At 43.0% G+C, this 24146-nt stretch overlaps 1 protein-coding gene and 1 long non-coding RNA gene across 5 annotated transcripts in view; one reads left to right on the forward strand and one right to left on the reverse strand.

Annotated features, from left to right (window-relative positions):
• DYRK1B (dual specificity tyrosine phosphorylation regulated kinase 1B) overlaps positions 1–23217 on the reverse strand; it is a 33708-nt gene extending 10491 nt beyond the window's left edge. Inside the window, exon 1 of one of the 4 annotated variants that reach the window (XM_083750776.1) lies at positions 23153–23217. Coding sequence is in view for 2 of the 4 variants with exons in the window: in XM_083750773.1 (XP_083606899.1) it covers positions 5325–5451 (127 nt within the window). In the remaining 2 variants the exon portion in view is untranslated. Of the gene's footprint in view, positions 1–5324; positions 5681–14717; positions 14755–22709 lie in introns of those variants that run through there. The other 3 variants (XM_083750775.1, XM_083750774.1, XM_083750773.1) reach the window with 3 other exon arrangements.
• On the forward strand, positions 5500–8414 carry LOC310849998. The gene is made up of 3 exons (XR_014567183.1): positions 5500–5617; positions 6373–6512; positions 7637–8414. It is a non-coding gene; the product is annotated as an uncharacterized lncRNA (long non-coding RNA).
• Positions 23218–24146: the final 929 nt, after the last annotated feature.

Genomic DNA, 24146 nt, shown 5'->3' on the forward strand with positions numbered 1-24146 from the left:
CTAGCTAGCAAGACCAGTGGTCAGGGATGATGGGAGTTGTAGGCCAAAAACATCTGGAGGCACAAGGTTGGGAAACACTGGTCTAAACCACCGAGTGTCTTGGGCTTGACGATCCTGCACTGAGGAGACAGAGACAGAGGCATATGTGAGGGGAGTATGTGTGTGAGAGAGACAGCTGTATGCACTGTGATTATGGGAGAAAGAAGTGGGTGAGGTGTGTGTAAATGTATAGTCTCTGTGTTTATGTGGTCTGTGAAACAGATGGAGAGATGCACTTGGGCAAAGAAAGGGAGAGATGTGTGTGTGGTTGTGAATACAGTGGTACCTCGGGTTACATACGCTTCAGACTCTGCTAACCCAGAAATAGTACCTCAGGTACTATTTGCTTCAGGATGAGAACAGAAATTATGCTCCGGCGGCGCAACGGCAGCAGGAGGCCCCATTAGCTAAAGTGGTGCTTCAGGTTAAGAACAGTTTCAGGTTAAGAACGGACCTCCGGAACGAATTAAGTACTTAACCTGAGGTACCACTGTAGTTGAAATATGTGTTTAAGAGAGAGAGAGAGAGAGAGAGAGAGAGAGAGGGGAGGATGGATGTGCATAAGATCTGTATGTGTGTTAGAGAATTAGTGTAGTGTGGCTACCTTGTATGTATTTTTTTGGTACTGGGGAATGCTCTCTGTTCTTATTAGATAGCAACAGCATCAGTTTGTATGTGCAAGATGTCAAGATTGTATGTCAACAACCAGGGCCAGCGGAACACTGCTGACTTCCTGCAGGTAGCATGAGGTTGTTCAGTAGGTGGGAGAGAAGCAACAATGTCTGGATTCTCTCTAATTTTGTGTTATGCAATGCCCTTATAGCAGCAATTTTGTGACTGGCGCCCATATAGTTTTCTCAAAATTCTAAATGGGCCCACTACCTCTGGTCACCAACAATTGGTGACTGACAGGCCACATTTTTCCCAGCCCGCAAGCAGGATTTGAACTCAGAACCATATTCATGCAAAGCATGTGACACATGGATGTATTCACCTCAATGAGGGAAAAGCCAAGCCCTGTATTTAGGGACACTATTGTCTTCAGCTCACCAAAGCACAGCCTATCCTTCCACAAAGACCCATTACACATGTTAAGGACCAGTACCATATACAGGCCCTCCCTCCACAAATACTCAACCTTTCACCATATGTTTCACTTGTGCGTTGTGTTTTTAATATTTTATTGGGAGCCGCACAAAGTGGCTGGGACAACCCAGTCAAATGGGTGGCATATAAATAATAAAATTATTGTTATTATGATGATGATTATTAATAATACAAATGAAAATCTTAAGTAGCTGAAGCAGTGCTGCCACATCAGATGCTCTTAAACTATTTTCTGGGGAAAAATTCCTTCCAGTAGCACCTTAAAGACCAACTAAGTTAGTTCTTGGTATGAGCTCTCGTGTGCATGTACACTTCTTCAGAAGTGTGCATGCACACGAAAGCTCATACCAAGAACTAACTTAGTTGGTCTTTAAGGTGCTACTGGAAGGAATTTTTTTGTTTTGACTATGGCAGACCAACACGGCTACCTATCTGTAACTATTTTCTGGGACTCATGGTAATATAATTTATTGCTAAACAATTACACTGCGGTCTTACAATTTCTTTATGTAAACATCCTCAAGCAGCACAAGCAAATCATATGTTGCATTACTCAGCAGTCAAAACATAGGGGCTGGTTCACACATTAATGCAGCATGTAGTCACCACATGCAGTGGGCAATTAGTCATGTTGCTAATGCTATTATTTAAATTTATATTCTACTTCTACTGGCAAGGCGTCAATGAAGTTGTACCTGTACAGTATTATATGCTGTTATTCACTGATTTTACCTAACAACTAAAAGCAATACAGGCAACGCTCAGCTTATGCAGAGGTTACGTTTCAGGGATGGCATGTAAAGCCAAAATAGTGTATAGTCAAAAGACATTGGGTTCAATGGTGGGTGGGATTGCCAAAGCCTTTCCCCCCAGACAATTGCCCTCTTTCCACCCCCTTTTTAATTTTCTACATCTGAATGTGTACAAGTTAAATGTGGACAAATTGAGAGTTAACAGTATACAGATAGCAGTTTGTAACTACCTTGTGCATGAATCTCCCCGGGATCGGTGCATGCACAGATTCCACTTAGACCTCTGACTGGGGAAGCAGATGCAACTTGACTAGAAAATCACATGAACTATTCTTAAATTAGTTGAAAATATATTAAATATATTATATGGAAGTTTATTTAATATTTTTATTAAATCTACTACTTCCTTACATTTTAAAGCCCTAACCGCCATGGGAAGGTGCGGCAAAGCTCTTCGCCGCCCCATGGAAGCACAGCGCACCCTCTGCCACCAAGGAAAGGCGTGGCGAGGCCCTCCATCTCTGTGGGGATGCTTGAAGAAGCCATCCACAGCCATGGGGCTGCCTACAAAGCCCTCCGCTGCCATGAATATATATTGTGATATATCAAGATATTATGATGTTTAAAGGAAAAAAATTCCTTCCAGTAGCACCTTAAAGACCAACTAAGTTAGTTCTTGGTATGAGCTTTCGTGTGCATGCAAGAAGTGTGCATGCACACGAAAGCTCATACCAAGAACTAACTTAGTTGGTCTTTAAGGTGCTACTGGAAGGAATTTTTTTGTTTTGACTATGGCAGACCAACACGGCTACCTATCTGTAACTGGAATTATGATGTTTAGTTGATGATGTATTGTGATACTGAAAACCAGATATCGCCCAGCCCTACTTGTGATCCCCAGCAACTGGTAAAGTCATACTATCTCCATCATGGCTAGTAGGCATTGATAATTTGTCTAAACACTTTTTAAAACCACCTGACATATCACTATCACTATTTCCATTTTACTAGGCATCCTGTGACGCAGGATGGCAGACTATAGTGATATGTCCACTGTAGAAACCATAGCTGGACAGAGGTTTGAACAGGGACTCCCACATCCAACCTAGCACTTCAGCCACCGGACCACACTGGTTCTCTGCATCATAGCACACTAGCAAGATAGGAGACGGCCAAGAAAACCTGAGTCTGAAGCATGACCCCTACAACACTGTGGAACCATTCAAAAATATGTATCTTTAACACTTACAAAGTTTGTGTTTCGAGTTACATAGCTTTCCTCTTACTTGTGCTTCTGGCTGCTCTCCACCAGGGGGAAATTTGCCCTTTTAGAAATATAGGTATTGCTGGCCTAGACAGAGCTCAGTTTGTACATAAAATGCAATTTTATTACTATTGCTGGTGCCTCGGCAACCATCAGAACTACTAGGTACTATTCTTAGCTGTGGAAAGGACATGTTAGAGTGGCTGGAATGAAGTACAGCAGCACACAGGCAGAGAGAGCTAATGGTTTCTATTCCTAGGTCTGCTACATGGAGGCACAAAACTCAGTACCGATTTGGCAGAAAGAGTGCTTGCTTGAGGTCCCACTAGATCCAATTTCTGGCAACACAGCACCCCTCTAACACCAAACTGGCTGCAGCTGCATGCTTATTAACACAGCTAGTTAATTAATGGAAGGGTTTCAAAGCTGGGCTTCTGCCCTTTATGGACAGACTAGTTGAGTGCAATTTCTGGCAAAGAAGTGCAAGGCTACTGACATCATATTCCTTATTTATTTAACTAAGGGCCTAAAAAGAGACAGACCCACTTGTGGGGTTTAATAAGCATGTGACATCGCAAGTTTTCACTCAGAAGCAAGTTGTGGAAGTTCCTTTGCAGTTCAGCCTGACTCTAGGGTTTCTCCTAAGCCTCTTCTCACAATGAAGAGCTACAACATCTATCTTTAAATCAGGGGTTCCTAATATGGTGCTTGTGGGCACGCATGTGCTTGCCTTTCCTAGTGTCCACAGGGTCCGCCCCCGCTGCCCACTGATATCAGACTTGAAAGAATCTTTCCATTGTAGCCAATAGAACAGGTTGCAGGGGGTGCTTGGTTGCAGGGCATGTGTGGTGCCCACAACAGTTTCTCCAGTATGCCAATGTGCCCATGGGCCTAAAGGGTTGACAACCCCCATTTCCCCAGGATTGATGTCTTTATTAATAAAGAGGGCTATGCACCATTCCAATATGCCTGAGTTTGTCAGGCATAGTGTAGAATTTGGTATTCTGAGCAGTTTAGTTTCCAATGCTTAAGATCAGTTTTTTCAGCTGTTATAGCTGAGGAGCAAAGCTTAGAAGTATCCAGGCAGTGCCTAATGAACCCTCTAGAATTGTGTTCTGCCTTGCTCAGCTCCCATGGCTCATGTTCCCCCTTCTCTTACCCGCCAAAAGCCACTGGTCCTCCATTCCCCATCCCTTCTCATCTTTCATTTCTCCAATACTTGACCAACACTCCCCCCAACACTCCTTGAAAATCATATGAAATCTCACACAGACACTTGCATAATTTATTATCAACATTAAATCTGGAGTTCCTAAAACTACTGGTAAGAGCCTATATGTGAAAGTAAAAATTCCAACACAGAGTCCAGGGCACATTCTATTTTCTACATGCAGACTCAGGTTGACATATATGAAGATTTGGTCTTAGATTTTTCATTTAAGTTTCAAAGCCAAGAGATATAATTTTGCTCTTTGCCTGTGGCTCTGCTTCTCTTTTAAGGCATTTTCATTTATAAAAGAAAGGGTCACAGCTTAATTTAAAGTACATTTCCACTTCCCTTTTAGTAAAACATGCAATTCCCTAATCCACAAAGATAACAGCTAGTTCCCTACAGAGCTCTACAACCATCAAGATACAATGATTCAAAGGGTGCCAAAACTGCATATGAAACTCAGGCATCATCCATGCAAAGGTGGTAGCTATAAGCATGCTTCTTATATGTGTTTGCGTATGTATTCACAATTAAAAACTTATCCTAACTCAGTCACATAGCTCATGTGGTCCTGAAGACCTACTCCTTCCCAGAGTCTCATTCTTGAAGCACTGAAGAAAAACCACACCTTGTGTTCCAAGCAAAGCGATTCAACATATTTTTAAAAAACCAATCAAGCCCAAACCCTAGATTTCTTGGCCTTCTTCCCCAGGGTATTTTCAGATTTCACCTAAGCCCATTAAACACCAAAAGGAGACAACAACCTCCCTCTCCCATCTACAGAGACTTTCCTCAGTGCATAATAGTCCTCCAGCTTCCTTCTAGTTCTCCCTTATGCAGTTGCCAAGTCTCCCTCAGTTGCTGCTCTTGGCCTCATAGCTTAGAACAAAGACATACAGTATACGATCAGATAATCAATATTTTCTCATTTGCCACACATGGTCCCTACCTGTGACCATTTTCCTGTTGTAGCAGGCTGAGGGCAGAAAGCAGGAAGGCTCCTGTCGGGCCCAATGGGTTTGCAATGTCAGCAGCATGGTATTGAGATGGGTCTCAGTGCTGGAGGGGATCACCATGGGAAAAGCTATCTAACCACACCATCTACTCAAGTCCACACCATGGAAAGCTGTTCGCTGAAGTCCACTTTTTGGCTGTTGCTCGCCCAGGTTGTGCTCCCGAGAGTCTTAAAGCCACTAAGCAGAAAGCAGTGCTACACAGCTGTCATTGCAGGGGCTATGGAAGGTCAGCGGGCGTGGAATGCTCTCTTGGCTGGATCAAAGCAAACAGCTGGTTACATGCCATGGCCAAGTGGAAACTGATCAGAGGAACAGCTGACAAAAGATTTCCAAACGCAGGCCAGAGAAACCACTAAGGAGAGGGGCTGAAACGTGCCAATTCCAAACTCCTCTTTTCTAAAATGTTACCTCCAGGCCACTGTTTGCCTCTTTGAACTTTCCCAAAGGAATTAACTCATTGGTGCTGGTTTCTAAAAACCTGAATGGTCACTGAACAAGCTGTTTCTGCTAAATCCTTAGAGACAAGAGGAGTGTGGGACAGGAGTCTAAACTGACTGCATGTTATCACTATTTTTGTAGAAAAAAATAGTAATATAAAAAATGCAGTTTCAGAATCTTTATGAACATGTAATCATTTTGCGAGGGTTTTTGCAGGGTGGCGGTGATGTTAGCATAAATTTCCAGACCCCATTCTCCTAGTAACTAGTACCTTGGCCAAACACCACTGCAATAATAGTTTCAGACATTCACTCTGAGAGGTGTGTGTTTGTTTTGGGGGGTGGGACTAAAGTATCAATCAGGCTTTCTGACAGGCAAATATAGTATTTTACAATGGATCTCCCCCTTCCCCAACAATCAGTCTCATTAAAAATCCAAATGAGGCAATATTCAATCTTTGACTGAAACTCTTGTGTCTTTTCAAATCAGAGCAAGCCATTGTCCATTGCACTGATACTTCTATAACCAAACTTTTGATTCCAGCATCTTCAAACCATCATCCTTTTGGCTCCTTTTAGCTCACACTGCTCCCATCACCATGAAAATCCACATCCACCACATGCAAAAGTGGAAGTGTTATGCAAGAAGATGGCAGCCAGAGCATATGAATCCAATATCAGGAGGTACTATTTTGAGGATTTCTTCACACCAAAACTTTTAAGAGTTGCTACACATTTTATTACTCAGCCCAAACAACAATGTTCATAAGAACCTCAGGTCTGGTACACAGTTTATACATTTTTTGGAATAGAGTGTGGCTTGGGAATGAGGGCCATAAATACATTTATTAATTTATAAATCACCCAGGGAAGGATTCTGGACAATGTATTTCAAACATAAGAGCACCATACAGTAAAGGTAAAGGCCCCTGACCATTAGGTCCAGTCGTGGCCGACTCTGGGGTTGTGGCGCTCATCTCGCTTTATTGGCCAACGGAGTCAGCGTACAGCTTCCGGGTCACGTGGCCAGCATGGCAAACCAAAGCAGCACATGGAAACGCCGTTTACCTTCCCGCCAGAGCGGTACCTATTTATCTACTTGCACTTTGACGTGCTTTCGGACTGCTAGGTTGGCAGAAGAGGGACTGAGCAACGGGAGCTCACCTCGTCATGGGGATTTGAACCGCGACCTTCTGAGTGGCAAGTCCTAGGCTCTGTGATTTAACCACAGATATATAAATTTAAAAAAAATTAATTGCAAACATGAAAGCATTTTAAATTGATCTTTAAAGGATATTGGATTGAAAGTAGAAAGAGTTAATTCACTATCTATTAATGGCAACTAAAATCTTAACTGCACAGACCTGGAAAAGGAAGAAACTCAACAACTGGTAAAAAAACTGTTCGAAAAATGATTAATGGCAAAGCTAACTTATTGGAACAAAGAGAAAACAGAAAAGGAGCTTGCAAAATGAACTATTTTGATAATTTTTTTAAAGAATGTAATTTTTTAGGAAGTTTACTTGATCTGGATTAATAGGCTTAGGAAGGAGTTATTTATTGTTGTAAAAATTAAATTTGAATGGTTAATTTAAAATGAATACTTAACTGATATAAAAATTACATGTATGACTGTAATGTACAGAATTATTGGAGATATACAATTGTGAATATTGTATATTGTTAACATCATTTATTTGTTTGCCCACTTTCTCTAGTTAAATCATATTCAAGGCAGCTATGTTATGATTTGCAAAAAAATACAGTCTAAATCACAATATCTAAAATATTTGTTTTGTGTTTTTTAGTAGCAAATCATTAAATGTTTTCCAATGGCATCTGAAATCCAGTAATGTTGAAGACAAGCCCACTTCTAAGGAGGAATCATTCCAGAACCAGAGATTCTCCTGCCACAGAGGAGGCCCTTCTATGTGTCTCCAAATCCTGGTGGGACTACAAGCAGAGCATCCCAGCCCACCGACCTGAAGAATTTAATTGCCCAGCATTGAAAAAAGTCAACTATTTAAAGCAAATCAGAATAAAATAGACAAAATAAAGAAAACAGGTAATAATAATTTTTTATTGTCTGAATATTTAAAACAGTAGGTTTGTTCTAGCATAGACTTCTAGTGAAACTGTCAGTTTGAATAACACAAGTCAATTGTATTCTGTTCTGCAAGCTTTTTTACTTTTCTATGCAAATTGACCTTGCATTTTGATTACTTTCCACTGTTGCTTCTGTCTCAAGCCCCCATTTGGTCATGTCTGGCCAGTATTCAGCTTAGCTCACACAAGACTGGTTCAGATACAAGCAAGCTTCTACCTCGCATACTCACTCCAAATTTGCACCTCCTGAACATCATCTTTTGGCCATACTTTGCTGTTACACATAAACTGGTAAACTATGATTTGTGCTTGCTCTCCCAAGCTAGAATTGCAAATAGTGATCAAACTGTGTTGTGAAATGGAGGGAATCAGAGCATGCAAAGGGAGAGAAGACTACATAAGACTGAGACTTCCTCATGGGAACCAAGCCACACTGGTAAGACTACTGCCCAGATCTAATCCCGAGAAAGCAAAACTAGTTAACTAATATGATTCTTTTTAACTTTTTTTTTTTTAGGAAGAAGGGAAATCCAAATCAACCACTTTTATCCTAAAGTAGGCTGGCCAGTGGGAATACAGAAATGGAAATTTATACATTCCTATTCCCTGCTACTTTCCCTTAGTAGTAATATGTAGCTATGAAGCTTGAGCAAGCAACTCTTCATTTAGAAAGGGGCACTGTACAGGAGTCATAAGAACTACCCGTCATAGGGCAATAATTCTCAGGGTTAAACTTCCTGGTCTTCATAACCAGTGCTTTTTTTCTAAAAAAAATGTTTAGGGGTACTCTCATTTTCCTACTCATATTGAAATACTGCCTCTCAATGAGGCCAAACTTAGATTAACCAAATGTTTAGGGGTATGCACCCCCCTGCGTCCCCTCCAGAAAAAAGCACTGTTCATAACACTGACTATAGCATTTATTCTGATGTGCCTGGGAAGCCTACAGTGCAGATGATGTTTAACATAATAATCCTGAAAAATCCTAGAAACCTTGTACTCTTCAGCAACCATAGCCACAATCTAAATCACCAGTCCCCACAGACAGGGATTTTTTTCCTTCTGCCCCACACTGATCTCTCATGTCTGCACTAGACATCCTTACACACCTCCATACAGCTGTACTATTCAACTCACAGGTATCAAGGCTTAAATTATTTGGTGTAAAATACCAAATAGGTTCCAGTATCAACTGTTCTTTGACCAACAGGAGAAAGAATAGCTGTCCGATGGTTGAACAAAACCCAGAGATGTTGACTGGGTTTATGACCAGGAATACTGGGCACTAAGTGATCATTCTACACAGGATAAAGGCAATAAAGCATACTGAATATTATCCAGCAACTGGCTATTCAGGGCAGTGAGCACCTCAGGTATTGTATCTTTGTATCTCAAAGCAGCTTTGCCGTTCCTCAGCTCATGAACCGTCAGGCAGAGATTCAACTCATTCAGTTCTAGGTGTTGATGTCTGCCAGTCTGTTGGAAGTGCTGTCCAAACACTTTATATGAAGCACTCACAGAGAAATGGTCTCCATGGCATGTAACAGTCACAGCCTTTTATGCTGACCTAACTAGGCTCAATGACTTCTACGTGACATGACATCGGAAGAATGTGCATGATCCTTTATATATAGGGTGGTTGTCTGGCCAACATCTGAATCCTAACTTGTTGGGCCACAACACTGGGGAAGCAAAATTCTCAGTCACAATCTTGCATCCATGTTAATACTTTCTGGCTCCAAAAGCAGACCCCACTTCGTGAAATGGCTCCATCATACCATCAGATCTCTGATCAATATGGTTTATATTGAAGGAGATACTGTTGTGAACAGGGTTGATGAAACAACTGAAAAGTATGTAGGTGCAGACAAGCCCACCAAAAATGAATACAGAAGAATATGATGCTGCAGTTCAGAGACAGGTGTACCTTCTTAAAAAGAGACAAAACTGAGTAAAACCTGTAAAATACAGGAGGAGAAAGGCAGAGCTGGAGGTCAAATCAGTTCTTCCTAGAATCACATGCTTTTTCCTAATTCCCCGTCCCTAATTAAGCTGGCTTTATCCTGCTTTCGGTCCAGCCCCAACACCATTCCTATGGGATGTGTTCACAGGGAAAGGCCTTTCTTTCTAAGGAGCATAGGCTGGGGCCTTAAAAGCAGAGTGATTTTTTTACAGCAGCACCCACCAATAGCTGATAAACATGCACACACCTTCATATTTTGTTATCAGAGAAATGATGTCGTGCATGAATCAAAGAGAAAAAACGTGCACACGAGCACTTTCAGCAATGCCATTAATTCAACTTAGGCAAATGTGCATGGTGGGGAAGAGGTCAGTTCAAACACAGTTCTGGTCATAATAGCAAAACCTCAGAATCCAGACTTGGAATCCGAACTTGAGACCTCTAGTTTGATCCCCTGGCTTTGGAAAGATGCCCTATACCTCAAGTATCTTAGGCTGGTGCACACACCACCCTTTCATAAACTTCCAACAAAGATGGTCCAAAAATTCCTCAGGAAGATTATTTCAGTATGAATTGCTCTTCTACTTGGGATATTCACTCTGCTAAACATAAAAAATGGGCTTTTCATCCCAAACTTAAGAACTTAAGGAAAGAAAGCAAACAGTGAGCCCCCTTTCGGAAATCTTCTGTTTGAAGATGAAGAATGTCCTGTGACTTTCCCCACCTATAATATGCACCCCAATCTCTTGACCTTTTCCTCATCTAACTAGTTCTTGCCTCTCCTCTGAATTCTCTACAGCATGTCAAAATAGTTTTTGAATTCTAGTACCTGTAAGGTACACAGTATTCAAATAACACATACTGTTGGAGGCAGTATGCCTCTGAATACTAGCTACTTGGAATCATAAGTAAAGAGAGGGCTACTGCCCTCATGTCCTGCTTGTGGATTTCCCAGTCATCTGGCTCATCGCTGTGAGAACAAGAAGCTGGACCAGATGGACCTTCCTTATGATCCAACAGGTTCTTCTTCAATTCATATGTTCTTACTATTAACTCCTGATATAAGTCAAGTTTCTACTGTCCCCTGCTGGCATAAATTTACTAGCCTCCAATAAACCAAAAGTTATTCAATGCTTCAAAGCATTCTCAAAAATCATGTTCCCCCAATTGTTGAGGCACTGTTCTCCCATTCATTATACTGCAGCATAGAAGGTCAGAATAGTTTGAGAGGTGTAAATAAAGAGACAGACTTCTCGTTTTCAGCTTTACCTCAACTTTATTGTACTTTTCTGACCATCTGTTCAGGTTCTGGTGCCTTCAGGACCTGGTGAGCCCTTCAAAGTTCTGCTTGGGAAGAAACTATGTTTTCCTCACCAACTTGCACAAGTGTGCTATCCATATCTATGCTGAAGTAGTGTATTTGCTAAATTTCCTTACTTGATCTGGGGAAAGTGTTTGCAAGCTACAAACATGCACTGGCTTCAACCATGGAGGGGATATCTCCAATGCCTGGTCTCAAGGGAAGCTCCAGGAGGACAGGATCTCTTGGTGGTATCTGAGAAACATTCTACATACAACATTTTGTGATGCAAGTCCTGCATCACAACACAATTAGAGGTAGAACTGTTGGGCTCTTGACTAGAAATTTGAAGCTTTATGAGGAAGGCATAAAGAATTCCCAGTTACATGCTATATTTCAGGCACCCAGTCAGAATGAAATACTATCAGTCCTGAAAGCTCTTGTTTGCTCTCTAGACCTTCAATGTGACAGACCCCTTCATTAACTCTTGGTGCACTGCAGAAGCAGATCAGGAGAGCTAAGACCTCAAAATGTCTCATGCAAGTGACCCACAGCTGCAGAGAAAGACAAAAAAGCCTGGTGGAAGACCACTGCTCTCCCAATTAAACTTTTAAAGAGACATTTTTGTGGCATATTCTATTTTCCTTATGCAGTCAACTCCTGGGATGAGAAGAGGTTATATCTCTTCAGGAGGAAAGAAGATGCCACCATTTCTTCTCTCTGGAGACAGAAGGAAATGTCTTCACCCAAGTTCCCCAGCTGGCTCCCTCATGAACAAACAGTTCCAGTAGGAGAATTCTAGCTTGCCCATTGGCTGATTTCTGTTTAAGCTCCTGCGTCCTGTTACTATAGCAGGGGCACCCACCAAAGCAGCCCTGGCCTGTGTCCTGTCTCATGTCCACCCTATTCCTCTATGATCGGAGCACACTGGCAGGTAATGATTAACATCTATGACTATGCTATTGCTTGCGCTGGTGCTAATATTTTATAGCCACAAATTTTTATATGCTTTGTACCATTAAGATGCTTATTGGTAAACTTGCATGGTATTATTGAGTTTAGTATGTTGTGAACTGCATAGTGAATACAGTGGTACCTCAGGTTAAGTACTTAATTCGTTCCGGAGGTCCGTACTTAACCTGAAACTGTTCTTAACCTGAAGCACCATCACTTTACCTAATGGGGCCTCCTGCTGCTGCTGCGCCGCCAGAGCACAATTTCTGTTCTCATCCTGAAGCAAAGTTCTTAACTCGAGGTAATATTTCTGGGTTAGCGGAGTCTGTAACCTGAAGCGTATGTAACCTGAAGCGTATGTAACCCGAGGTACCACTGTACAGTTCAATAGGTGCAATGTAATAAAAAACATGCAAACAAAATGCTTGGCCTTCTGCAACAAATTCAGAAGGGGGATAGAAGCAGCTCAGTGGCATGAAGACTGAAAGGGAGGGTCTCCTATCAAGTAATCTGAGGTTTACTAGCCCTAATGTGTGCTAGAGCTAGGTTTTCCAATTAGGCCTCCTAAAGGAAAGGAGGGGGATAAGAGTTTATGGGTGCAGTTTTTGGAATCTGCCACAGCCAAATTACTGCAACAAGGCAATTCCTTCCAACAACCAAGAACCAAAAAACAGATTACCAGATGAGAGATCAATTTAAAAACATTGATAGCGGCAGCACAAAATAGTTGTCTGAGGAAACAAGGGGGCTAAACCATTACAATGTACACTAACCGCTGAAACGAAAAGAACCCTAACATATTTTCAGACATTCATGGGGCGGCCCTATGATTTCTGAACATGTCAGCACTATCAGCTCTACCACTGCAATGGCTTCTGATGGAACTGTACAGCAACAGCCGCCCAGTCCCTACACAAGGAGAATGCACAACAAGCTTTTTGAGACTGTGTGTGTCCCTTGCCAAAGCAGTTTCTTGCTGTGCGGCGGGGAGGGGGGGAGCAGACTGGGGAGGGACTGAGAAGAGGAAACATGTTACTTGCTCTCTTTGCAGCAGAGGAGAAATTAGCCAAGAAGCTGCATTTCCAAACATGTAGGGCTACCTAGGGGAGTTTCATTCCGTTAGCCCACCCTGGCATTGTACGTCACTGGCACAGGGCCAAGCCTGCACTCCGCTTCCAGGCCACAGGCTACACATTAACCCTCTGCTTGGTCCCTGTTCTGCCCTGCAGATTTCCACCAGGCAGCAAATTCAATCCCCGCCTCTTCACTCGCTTCTGTGCAGTGGTGCCTCTGCCATGGCAACAAGCTTCTCATTGGAGAAGCGGAGCTGCCAGGGAACCAATGGGAAGCCAGGCGGTGTTGCTAGGTTCTCCGGGATGCAATGGGCTGATTATGCCCAAACAAAGCAAGAAAGAGGAGAAGGCGAGAGTCTCCAAAAATACCTCGGTAAAGAACTGGCTCTCCTTCCAGGAACAGGGGCTAGAAATAACCTGCAAAGGGAGACCCAGCAACAACAGGGCTCATGGTGCTGGCATGATGCCACAGCCACTCACGGCAGTCGTGATCTCTCCTGTTCAGTGACTCTCAGAGCCAGCTGGGTGCAAAACTCTCCCCCAGTTCAGAATCCCATGGGGTGCTTGAATTGAATTTCCTATCTGTCTCCATCCTTCGGTGTAACTGGCAAGGCTAACATAAAAGGCTGCCTGGCCTGGCTGCAATTCCTTAGCTGTGCCTGCCTTTTCTTTTGCCAGCCACAGGGCACCAGGTATCCTCAACAGAGGTTCACTGCCACAGTTCTACCAGATCAGAGGTTTTGGACATTTCACGGATTCCTTAAAAAGGACAAGGGTAAAAAAAGGCTAGGTCTCCATGTACAACTCGACTGCCTTGCACCCTAGTCAAAAAACCTATAATCTACTGTCAAGGTTCTAGCCAAAGGGTCCTGAAATGAGTTAGGAGCCTCACTTTTATTTAAGCCTAGGTGCCTGCTAACCTGTGTTGCAGGTCTGCATTTCTTTGCCATTTTTTCCTAACCCACTGGGCCTAGAGACTCAACTCAAGCTACTGGAGGTGTGGAAATAAAGAAAAAAGGTCAGGCAAACCCAGTCTAAATTAGAGCCTTCAGAAATGCTCAAAAACTTAAGGCAGCAAACAGAACCTTTGCAGAAAATTCTAATGTCATATGATCCAATGTGGAAGGATGCCAGCTACTCGTCTGTCCTTAGAACAGGAGTGGGGAATCTGCAGCACTCCAGATGTTTTAGACTCTGAACACTCATCAATCCCAGCCAGTATGGCCATTGGACACAGATGTTGGTAGCTGTAGTCCAACAAAATCTGAAGGGCCACAGGCCTTTCCCTGACTGAAGAAAAACATCTATCTATGATTTACATCAGAATGCCACAGAGTTCATTATAAACCTGGGAACTTTCAGACTACTGTCACCTTAAACACTGAGCACTGAAAAACATCTTGTTTGGCAAAATGGCATCTTTCTTTGAGGTGGAATCTATTCCATGCTCCTTGAGAGCTCTTTTCCTCATTGCAACTTAGTAATGGTCTTACCTTCATCACATGCAAGCCTCATAAAACTTAGTTATATTCCCAGTCAAAATGTGGCCAGAATGATTAGGAATCCCTTGTGCTGAACTTCATTCTAAAGCCATGGGATTAAAGCATGTAACTGGCTCATATTTATATTGGGCAAAAAGAACTGAAGAGTTAACCCCCACTGTTGTGAAATTAGATGGGCCCTGAGTAACATCTCAGGGAGGAAAGGAAGAGCAAAAGAAAACCTGTTTATAAAATTCAACACATATCAAGCAAGGCCAGAGAAGACCAATGTGGAAGGATTAAAGTGAGGAAAACAAGACTCCACTGAAAAGTATGTCTCACGGACTTTAATGGAATGTGCCTCCAAGAGTACTGAAGATAGAAGCTTATGTTGAAATCATAAGAACACTTACTTGGAACAAGTTTCCGTAAGTCTATGAGCCATACTTCTGAGTAAAAGGTAGGGTATATAGAGATGATTCAGGGCACTGTCACAAACATTGCAGGGGAATATTATCATCACAGACCGAAGTGAGTTCAGAGCATAATAATATTTTCAAGATAAACACTGTATTACTGGTCATGAGGATATCATAAAGCAACAAACACAGTGCAAGTGAAAATACTTAAGCCTAGAATTACTGCTAGATTTCTCACTGAATTACATACATGGAAATCTCACAAATCAAGTGCACAGAACTAAGACTGTGGCAGGAGGAATACTATGCAGCAGACTGCTGGCAGTAATATGGGTGACATGGATTAACCTACTAGTCATGTTTGGGTGTGAAAGATCCTGTCTCAGTGAAGAGGCCTTGAGTAGACAAGAGAAGCTATTCAGGGTCATACTAAAGGTCCAGCCAGCCAAGTATCCTGTTTCCAACAGTAACTAGATTTGGATGTCACAATATGTTTTAATGACCCAGGATACTAACAGAGAGTCTCTTCCCTCTGTTCTCCTCCATTGACAGTTTTACTGTAGATACTCTGATCTTCCATGAATGGGTTTATTTCCTCCCCCCCCCCCCACTCAGTATTACTAGAGACTACTACTACATTCTGTGCAAGTAAGAGCCACAGGTTTGTACTAGCATAAAATATGTGCTTGTTTAAAAACTACTCAGCACTCTTCCGTTTTATTTAGTATTAAGTCAATGGACAAACCTCATTCCATATTCAATATTCTAATCTAGTTCTCTCTTTTTGACCATGGTTCTTATCAATTTAGCTTATGCTCAATATTCACTTCTGAAATATGAGGAAACTAACAGAGCCTAGGACTTGCCGATCAGAAGGTCGGTGGTTCGAATCCCCGTGACGGGGTGAGCTCCCGTTGCTTGGTCCCTGTTCCTGCCAACCTAGCAGTTCAAAAGCACGTCAAAGTGCAAGTAGATACATAGGTACCGCTCCGGTGGAAAGGTAAACAGTGTTTCCATGCGCTGCTCTGGTTCGCCAGAAGCGGCTTTATCATGCTAGCCACATGACCCGGAGGCCAATAAAGCGAGATGAGCGCCACAACCCCAGAGTCGGCCAGGACTGGACCTAATGATCAGGGGTCCCTTTACCTTTACCTAAGACTACACATAGTACTAAGTTGCATGTACATTGGAGAGTTATGTTAGTTTTACCAATTATTTTCCAATTCATTCTGAAGTTGTTAGCTTTTAATGTGGGTTTTTGTCAGTCGCAGTGCACCGAGCTGAAATTTTAAGCAATGACTTTCAGGTCTGTCTAAGTTCCTTTACTTACTAAGATTGTTCAAATACAACCAAACACCTATTTTCCAGAGGCAATCACAACCTGAATTTGTTGGAAGCTTTTGGAATGTTGGGAATGGCCTGCTCTTGAATCAGAATTTCAAAGCCAATTATATAAACTCAATGATCTGACTATGAACACAGAGTTAGGGTTGTTATACATATTTCTCTTTCCTTAAACTATGGCTAAAATATTGTGAAACCAATTTTAGCTGAATGATTATTGTGGACCACAGCACTATATTAGGCTCCTAATATAACTTATTTTTCTACATTATCTTAAATTCATTCTTTTTTGACACTAGGAAATTCCTTTTCCCCGTCTTCTGCAACAGTGTTGAAACTAGGAGATGTGCTGACATAGTCAGTGCCATTTGGTCTCCATCTACCTTTGTTTAGAATGCAAAATCTGAACAATCAAAGAAGGCTAGGAAGGAGATAACACAAACTGAACTAGATCTACATTGTCAAATGGGACCATCACCCTTCTCCACTAACAGTTCTATTTCTCTTATAATAAAATGCAAATTTTCCCACACAAAGTTTACTACAAGTAAACATTTAATCAAAATGTGAAAGAAGGATGTACAAGAAAATAATTAAGTATGGTTAACTAGGTATTTGAGGATTTAAAGCTGGATATGTGAGAAGGAGGAGGACTGAACTGATTTCCACAGGATTTGGAAAAAGGTATTTGGAGGGCTGGGACAATGCTTCAACCAGGAACACTGGCCGATAAAAGTTAAGTAAGCATAGAAACATTTCATGAAATGTAATGATACCCAAGTAAGGTAGACTACAAGATTTATAGAAAAGACTAAAGATATTTCATCAGGCTCCTTATAGCAGTTCTGTGTAAATTATGTTCCATCTGATGGCATCCAGTTTGTCAACATTCTGTATGAAAAACTTCAAGTACAACCTCACACCCAGATCTTGAGTTCAAGGCAGGACAATGATAAGTGGGGGAGCCATTCAGGTAGGAATTAGTCTTAATGGTTTAAATTAATTGAGAAATTATGCAGAAGGTAATTTAGGCAAATAGTAAAAGGAGGCAGATGACAAGACCATCAGCATATGTGCTCTTAACTCAAAGTAGTCATACTGCCCCAACTTCCCTGTAATTTGGAATGACAGTAAGAAGCCTTCACAATGGTAAAACCAACAATGATACAGGATTCTCACAAGCCACATTGTTTCTACTCTTAATAGGTCCTTTTTTGTACTTCCAGCTTCTCCTTCAGATAGATGAAGACGCTTCCTAGTGTGCTAAATGCCAAATGCGTTATTTATGCTATGGCCGCTAAACAGTACCCATCCTATAGTTTCAACAAGAGCTCAAAAAGAACTGAGAACAGAGTATCAACAAATGTATGCAAGCCTTAACAACAACACCTTCCTCTTCTTTGTGGATTTTCTGCAACCAGTCTTTTATCAAATTAACACAAAATGAAGTCTGTGAATTATAAAAGGATTACCCAGCTAACAATTTTGTGTTCTGCTAGCACCCAGGAAAAATAAAATAGCCCACCCAGACAACTGATGTAAAGCCTCTGATTTTTACAAAAACTTTGTCAAATGTCTTAACAGGTTCAAGAAACCTCCTTTCTATAAAACCATGGAACTTATTAGTTCCATATTAAGTCTAACACCGGATCATAATGTTGTTGTCCATTCACACACTTAGGAGAAGGCTATCATTTCTCAAGTGGACGGGTCATCTTTCAACCTCAGCATCACAGAGTGGAAACTCAGAGCTGCTTGTTTACCACCTGAGAACATTTCAGTTTCTCTTTGAGAACGTAAACAGAACAGACAGTGCCATGTTTCTCATTCAACTTACTTTTACTCTAGTACAGTGATCATCTCACTGATTTTTTGCCACTGCAGGGACAAGGAACCTCCAGCTCATGGCCCTAATTAGGCCCAGAAGTCCTAATTTTGCCTGCAAGGCCATTTCCTCCAAACCATACCGATTTGTCCCACTTCTAACATCATATTTGATGTCAGGTAAAGGTATGGCTGCCATCACTTTGAAGTCCATTTGCAAGCAGCATGTATTGAAACTGTTTGCAAACGGATTTCAAAGGTGAGTCTCTTTCAAGTTGTCACCTTTCCGCATGACAGCCCCTGCACATATGTCACAAGTTGGCCTGCAGGGGTGGGTGGAGAAAGGAGTTCCCCACTTCTGGGTAACTGCCACATCCAATACAAGCCATGAAGGAAACAGGTATTTTGGTGCCCTTAATGTACCTGGTGGCTGCACCAGATGCTGTGGTTGCCTATGAAAAACCATGCAAAACTTGTTCCACTTTCTAGAACAGTAGCCATATTAGTCTATCACTGCAAAGATGTCAGAATTCTGCAACTAGCACCAGGTGAAAAAGGCTGTAGGCAAAAGTTTGCCCTGCAGTAAACTCATTCTAAAGAGGTCACAGAAACAACATGAATTTGCAGCATGTGCCTTGGACTGCTCATTTCAATCACCTAAAATGATTTATGCTTACAGAGTTATGTGATGTACTTGCTCTCAGCTTGTGACATGTTGTGGTTTGAATTTTCATGGATTGATCTTATGCTGATGTACAGATAACCCCACCTTGTGATGGTGAATAAACGAGGTGGCCTTGGGGTCCTTCAGCTCCATGGGTCTATAAAATTATGCTTCTTGAACATCTGGAATATCTTTCATCAAAGCCTTATACAAAGTTGTGAAAATACCCATTTAGTAATCCAATAATCAATTTGTCTTTTTTTTTTGTTAAATCACATTTTGTTGCTCATAGCTATCTTGTATTTTGCCAAGACCCAAAGAGCTTCTCTTTCCTTCTTTACTGTACTTTTCAGCTAAGAACAAAGTATTTACTACATCCCAAAGATGTCACCTTTCACTGTACTTACTACCAAGGGTCATCTTCCACTGAACTACTACTGAGGTTTATGAAATCATCAACTTCTATCACAAAATAACTTCCTGATCCTTATCTGTACTGTCCACATCTAACATGTTATCAGTAAATACCATGGTATCAGTGAGCAACCACAGGAAGTGCCTATAGCATTGTAACCTTTCCATGTCCCCAGTGGCACTTTCAGTCAGTGTGTAAAAAACCTGAACCCCAAGTGTGAAAGGCAATGTAACTTCAAATAACAAGCAAGCAAACAACCTACACAAATATTCTACCCATCCAAAATCCTGTATCTGGACATTCTGGGCAAATCAGAAAAAGTGAGACACCTATCCGCTCAGCCTCCTCAGCTGCAGAAACAACCAGCCCCACAACTTTTTATGCTCCTGAGCTATTAGTGCATCCTAACAAGGAAAGGAAGCCCCTATTCTTCTACCTAGTTTACAAGAGTCTGCAACATGTTATCCAATGGTCCTTTCCCAAAGGCTTCCATTCTAGAGGAGAGGAAAAGATTAATTCCACCATGGGTTTCTTAGTCTCCACTCACTTAGCACGACATAGTTATCTCACAGGTTTCAGTAATGCTACCTCTTACAGTACTGTATAGGATAGACTAGGTGAAGAAAATACTCATGGCTTCACAATGGCAGCAGGGATTTTGCAAGAGCATAGGGGCAGACTAGTATGAAATCAGGCATATGCTGAACTTAAATACTGCACAAATGTTGCCTACTAGTGACCATGCAGAAAAAATGCATAAAGTTCGTCCAACATTCTTAGTTTCTTAAAAGTTGTGCTCACTCATAAATGAGTTAATATACTATGATTACACCTGAGATAGTACATGTCCCCACATTACTGCAGTAGTGAGAACAAGAAAACCTATTATTCAAAATCAGGGGCTAACAAATAATTGCCAGTGCTGTACAGATGCCACAAATTCATATCTCAACCTTACTTACAGGTTCAACTCAGGCACAGCTAGAGATGCAAGATATATAACCTGACATCCACATCAACAACTATGAACAATTTCTGAACCTACAGAAATCTGGGTCTCTTACTAATGTTCTATGAACCAATACAGGGGTTTTCAGAAACCAACTGCAGATAAGCAGATAAAATATTTTTTGTATTTGTTTCTAAGAATTACCTCATTTGTAAATAGCAACAGGTACCACAAATATGCATAGACGGAACTGCTCCAGGAAACCAAAGGAAATCTCAATTTACGCAAAGTTGTGATTAACTGGACCCAAGTAAGCTGGCACATGGGGTCATAAAGCATTGAGGTCATAAAGACAGCACTGGTAAATGCAACTACCATCCAGATTACAGAATTAAACAAATTCCATCACAAGGTGTAGGTACGTATATGGAAAACAATTATATCCCATCAGTTTTATTTGTGAAACATCTACAGCTCAATCCTATATATGTTACAAAGAAGTCCCCCTGTGTTCCAATGGTTTGTGCTCATTGCAGTTAGGGAGCAACCTTACTACACATAACAGCACTTATTTCAGAGCAAACATTAATATGATTGCGCTGATTATTTCTTTATAGATAGTATTAAATACCTGGCGTCAGCAACATCCTGGAGCAAGGGTTCTACAGGTTATCTGTATTGTCAACTTAAATGTCTTTTCCACTACCTGCTCTTACCATTCATAGCTGCTGCAAATGATATCATTGCAACTTATTACTGAAATTATGCATGATGGCATTTATGGTATTAGCATAAGAAACTGCGGCAGGGAGGGGGAAAGAGATAAGATTTTTTTTTAAAAAATAAAAGATACAAGTAACACACTATAATAATTAGTGCTGTGCCGAAGGTTACAAATACCATGTACTGATTTATCCTCACCTGGGAGGGGAAGATTGAGAACATAGGACACATTATGATGAGGGCAGTTTACGAAGGTTGTGTATTCTAGGTAACTTTCTCCAGAGAAAAGAAGACAACTCAAGTGTACTATTACACCACAATAGTTGAAATGCTCACAGCATGATTGTGGGCAGGGGGAGATATCCTTGTTTATGGGGCTATCCAAAAATACAACAAAAATATAAACATAAATTCACTTCCTGGAAGGAGTAAAATCCCCAAAAGGATCAACCCACATCTCATTTAAGCCAATGAAGTAAACTCTTTTAATTTTTAAGGCTGAGCTTTACCCAACAGGTATCTTGATGCAAGAAGCCCCATATCAATCTTGGTGCACAGTGGAGCAACATTTACCTACTTTACTAATTTATGGTAATCCTAGCTCACCTGAAGTTAAAAGGGCTCATCATTTTAACCACCTTGTACATGTATAAATTAGTATAGATTAATTTCATCTAGATTTTTTTTAAAAAACCCCACCCACTCAATACACATATATGTTTGAGGTTAGCAGAACTCAGTGATTTTCTCATCCAGAGGCATTTGCACATCACAAATGCCCAAGAGATTTGGGGTGGGGGGCGCGAGGAGAGCACCTTAAAGACTACTGGATTTACTGGAGCCTAAGCTTCAGTGGTTTTAATATTTAATACCAATCGAATATCTGATACCGTTATATTGCTATCACAATAATGAGCATTTGATATCGCTATTAGATTGCCACAGAAATCTTTTTTTTTTTAGCCCAACGACGAAGTAAAATAATACACTGAAAAGGCTCCACAAGCCTGGAAACAGTGTGTGATGGTGCTTAATGTAATAAAGACTAACAAGGCTGCAAGAAAGAAAGACGAAGGGAAGGGGTGGGAGAGAAAAAAGATGGGTCTTGTCCATCTATGCACCACCAGCAGCAGCAGCAACGATCGGAGGAGGAGGAGGATGTGGGAACTCAGTAAGGAAGGCCGGGCCTATCGGGGAGGAGAAGGCAGAAACGGGCGGCTGCGCTGCGGAGGGCAGAAGTTTTGGGGGAAGGAAGTGGGAGAAAAGGCGGCGGCGGCGGAGAATCAGGGTGGGGTCGGGCGGCGGGGAGGGGATGAGGGCGGGGCGGGGCGGCCCGGCCGGGAGGACGAGCGGGGTCCCGCCCGAGGCGAGGCGAAGCCGGGGAAGAGCCGGCCAGGGGCGGGGCCTGACGAGAGAGGGAGAGAGTCCGGCTCCCTGGGAGAATCTGCCCGCCGCAGCCGGGATGAGCTGAGCAGAAAGGCGGGAAGGATTGGACGGGTGGCGGTTGGGGGAGGGGGGGTCGGGGAGGAAGAGGAAGGCGCGACGGCGCCCGCCTTTCTCTCCCTCCCCTCCGTCCCTCCCTCCCCTCCTCTCTCCTTCCTCTCCCTGGGAAGGGCCCGGAGGGCGGTCGGATGGGGAGCGGCAGGCAGGCGGGCGGGTCTCTTACCTGAGGAGGCGGCTGCGGCCCGCGGCGTGTTTCAAAGCTGGGGCTGAGGAGGAGAAGCGCGCTGGGGGCGGGGCGCGGCAGGCGGGCGGGTTGCGCCCCCACCCCCAGCGCAAGGGGCGTACTCCGGCGGCTGCTCCGGCGCCGGGATTTCCCAGTAATGCAACAAAAAATGGCGACCACAACAAACCGCCTCCGTTGCCGCCGCCGAGCGCATGCGCCCCGCCGGCGTGGCCACGTGAGGCAGCGGGCCGGGAGGGGGAGGGGGAAGAAATGGACGCGCGCCCGCGCGCGCTCTTTCTCTCTTCAGGAGCGCGTGCCTCTTTCCCTTTCGACGCTCCTCCCTTCCAAACGGGTGTGCGCATGCGCAAGTGTCTGCGGGCCGCCGTGTGTGAGTGTGTGTCTATAACGCTCCTTCCCTCCACCCCACCCCGCGCCTCACTCACGTCCCTTTCCAGAATGGCAGCCGCGAAGCTTAGAGCCGTTCTCTCGCTCTACGTGACACAGAATGAGAGGGTAGAATTCTAGACCGTACCACTGCAGATTGAAAGGAAGGGGGTTGGTGTGGGTGCTCCCTATCGTTTCGTACAGCGGCGCAGTTAGGTAATGCTAAGGCTTCTGGGCGCAGTGGTCTTTATACATCCCTCCACTCCTCTTTAGATGGCAGTGTGGATTACAGTACTCCAAAAAACGTAGCAAGACAGTCCATCTGCATTTGGGGACCGTCCTCATTTTTACTGAGGGGTGCCCTAGATTTGTGCCCCAAAGCCTAGCACTCGTTGAATGCTTTCCCAGAGGATAGTGGAGGGGAAGACTTAAGAGCAGAACAAAAGGGCAATTTGAAACCTTTCTCCCCTAGTCCTTAGTGATATTTGGCCGTGGTAGAGCACCTGCTTTGAATGCAGAAGGCCCTGCGTGCAGTCCTTCCGCAGGCAGGGCTGGGGAAGCCTCTTAAGTTCCTTACCTTCACCTTCTGCATACCAGAGCAGTGTGCTGACATCACCTTGGTGGCATAGAGATGGTACTGCCGATAGCAGTATTTTAAGGAGCACCAACGATCAAAAATATCAGGCATTTGGATTTGTAGGTCAGGGAAGCATTTGAAATGACACCCCCCTCTCAGTTGGGGATGCTAACTGCATGGTGCAGCGCTTAACAGTACTAATCCTGCTACATGTGGGAGAAGTCCTGTTACATGTGGGAGAAGCCTACAATGCAGCTCCTGTGATGGGAACTATCACTAGGTCAGGGGTCGGCAACCTGCGGCCCATGGGGGTCGTTTAGCCAGCCCATGAGCCGCCCCTGAACTGAGCCACCCGCTCAGCCAGTCGCTGTGCGCTGCATTAAACCGGCGTGGGGACTTGCTTTTGCGGTGCCGGAAATCACGCCTGCACAGACGCTGGGAATCACGGGCGCACTCGCTCATGTGCTATCCGGCCC

This window comes from Podarcis gaigeae (assembly GCF_964106915.1).
Source record: "Podarcis gaigeae genome assembly, chromosome: 8".
Taxonomy (NCBI): Eukaryota; Metazoa; Chordata; class Lepidosauria; order Squamata; family Lacertidae; genus Podarcis; species Podarcis gaigeae.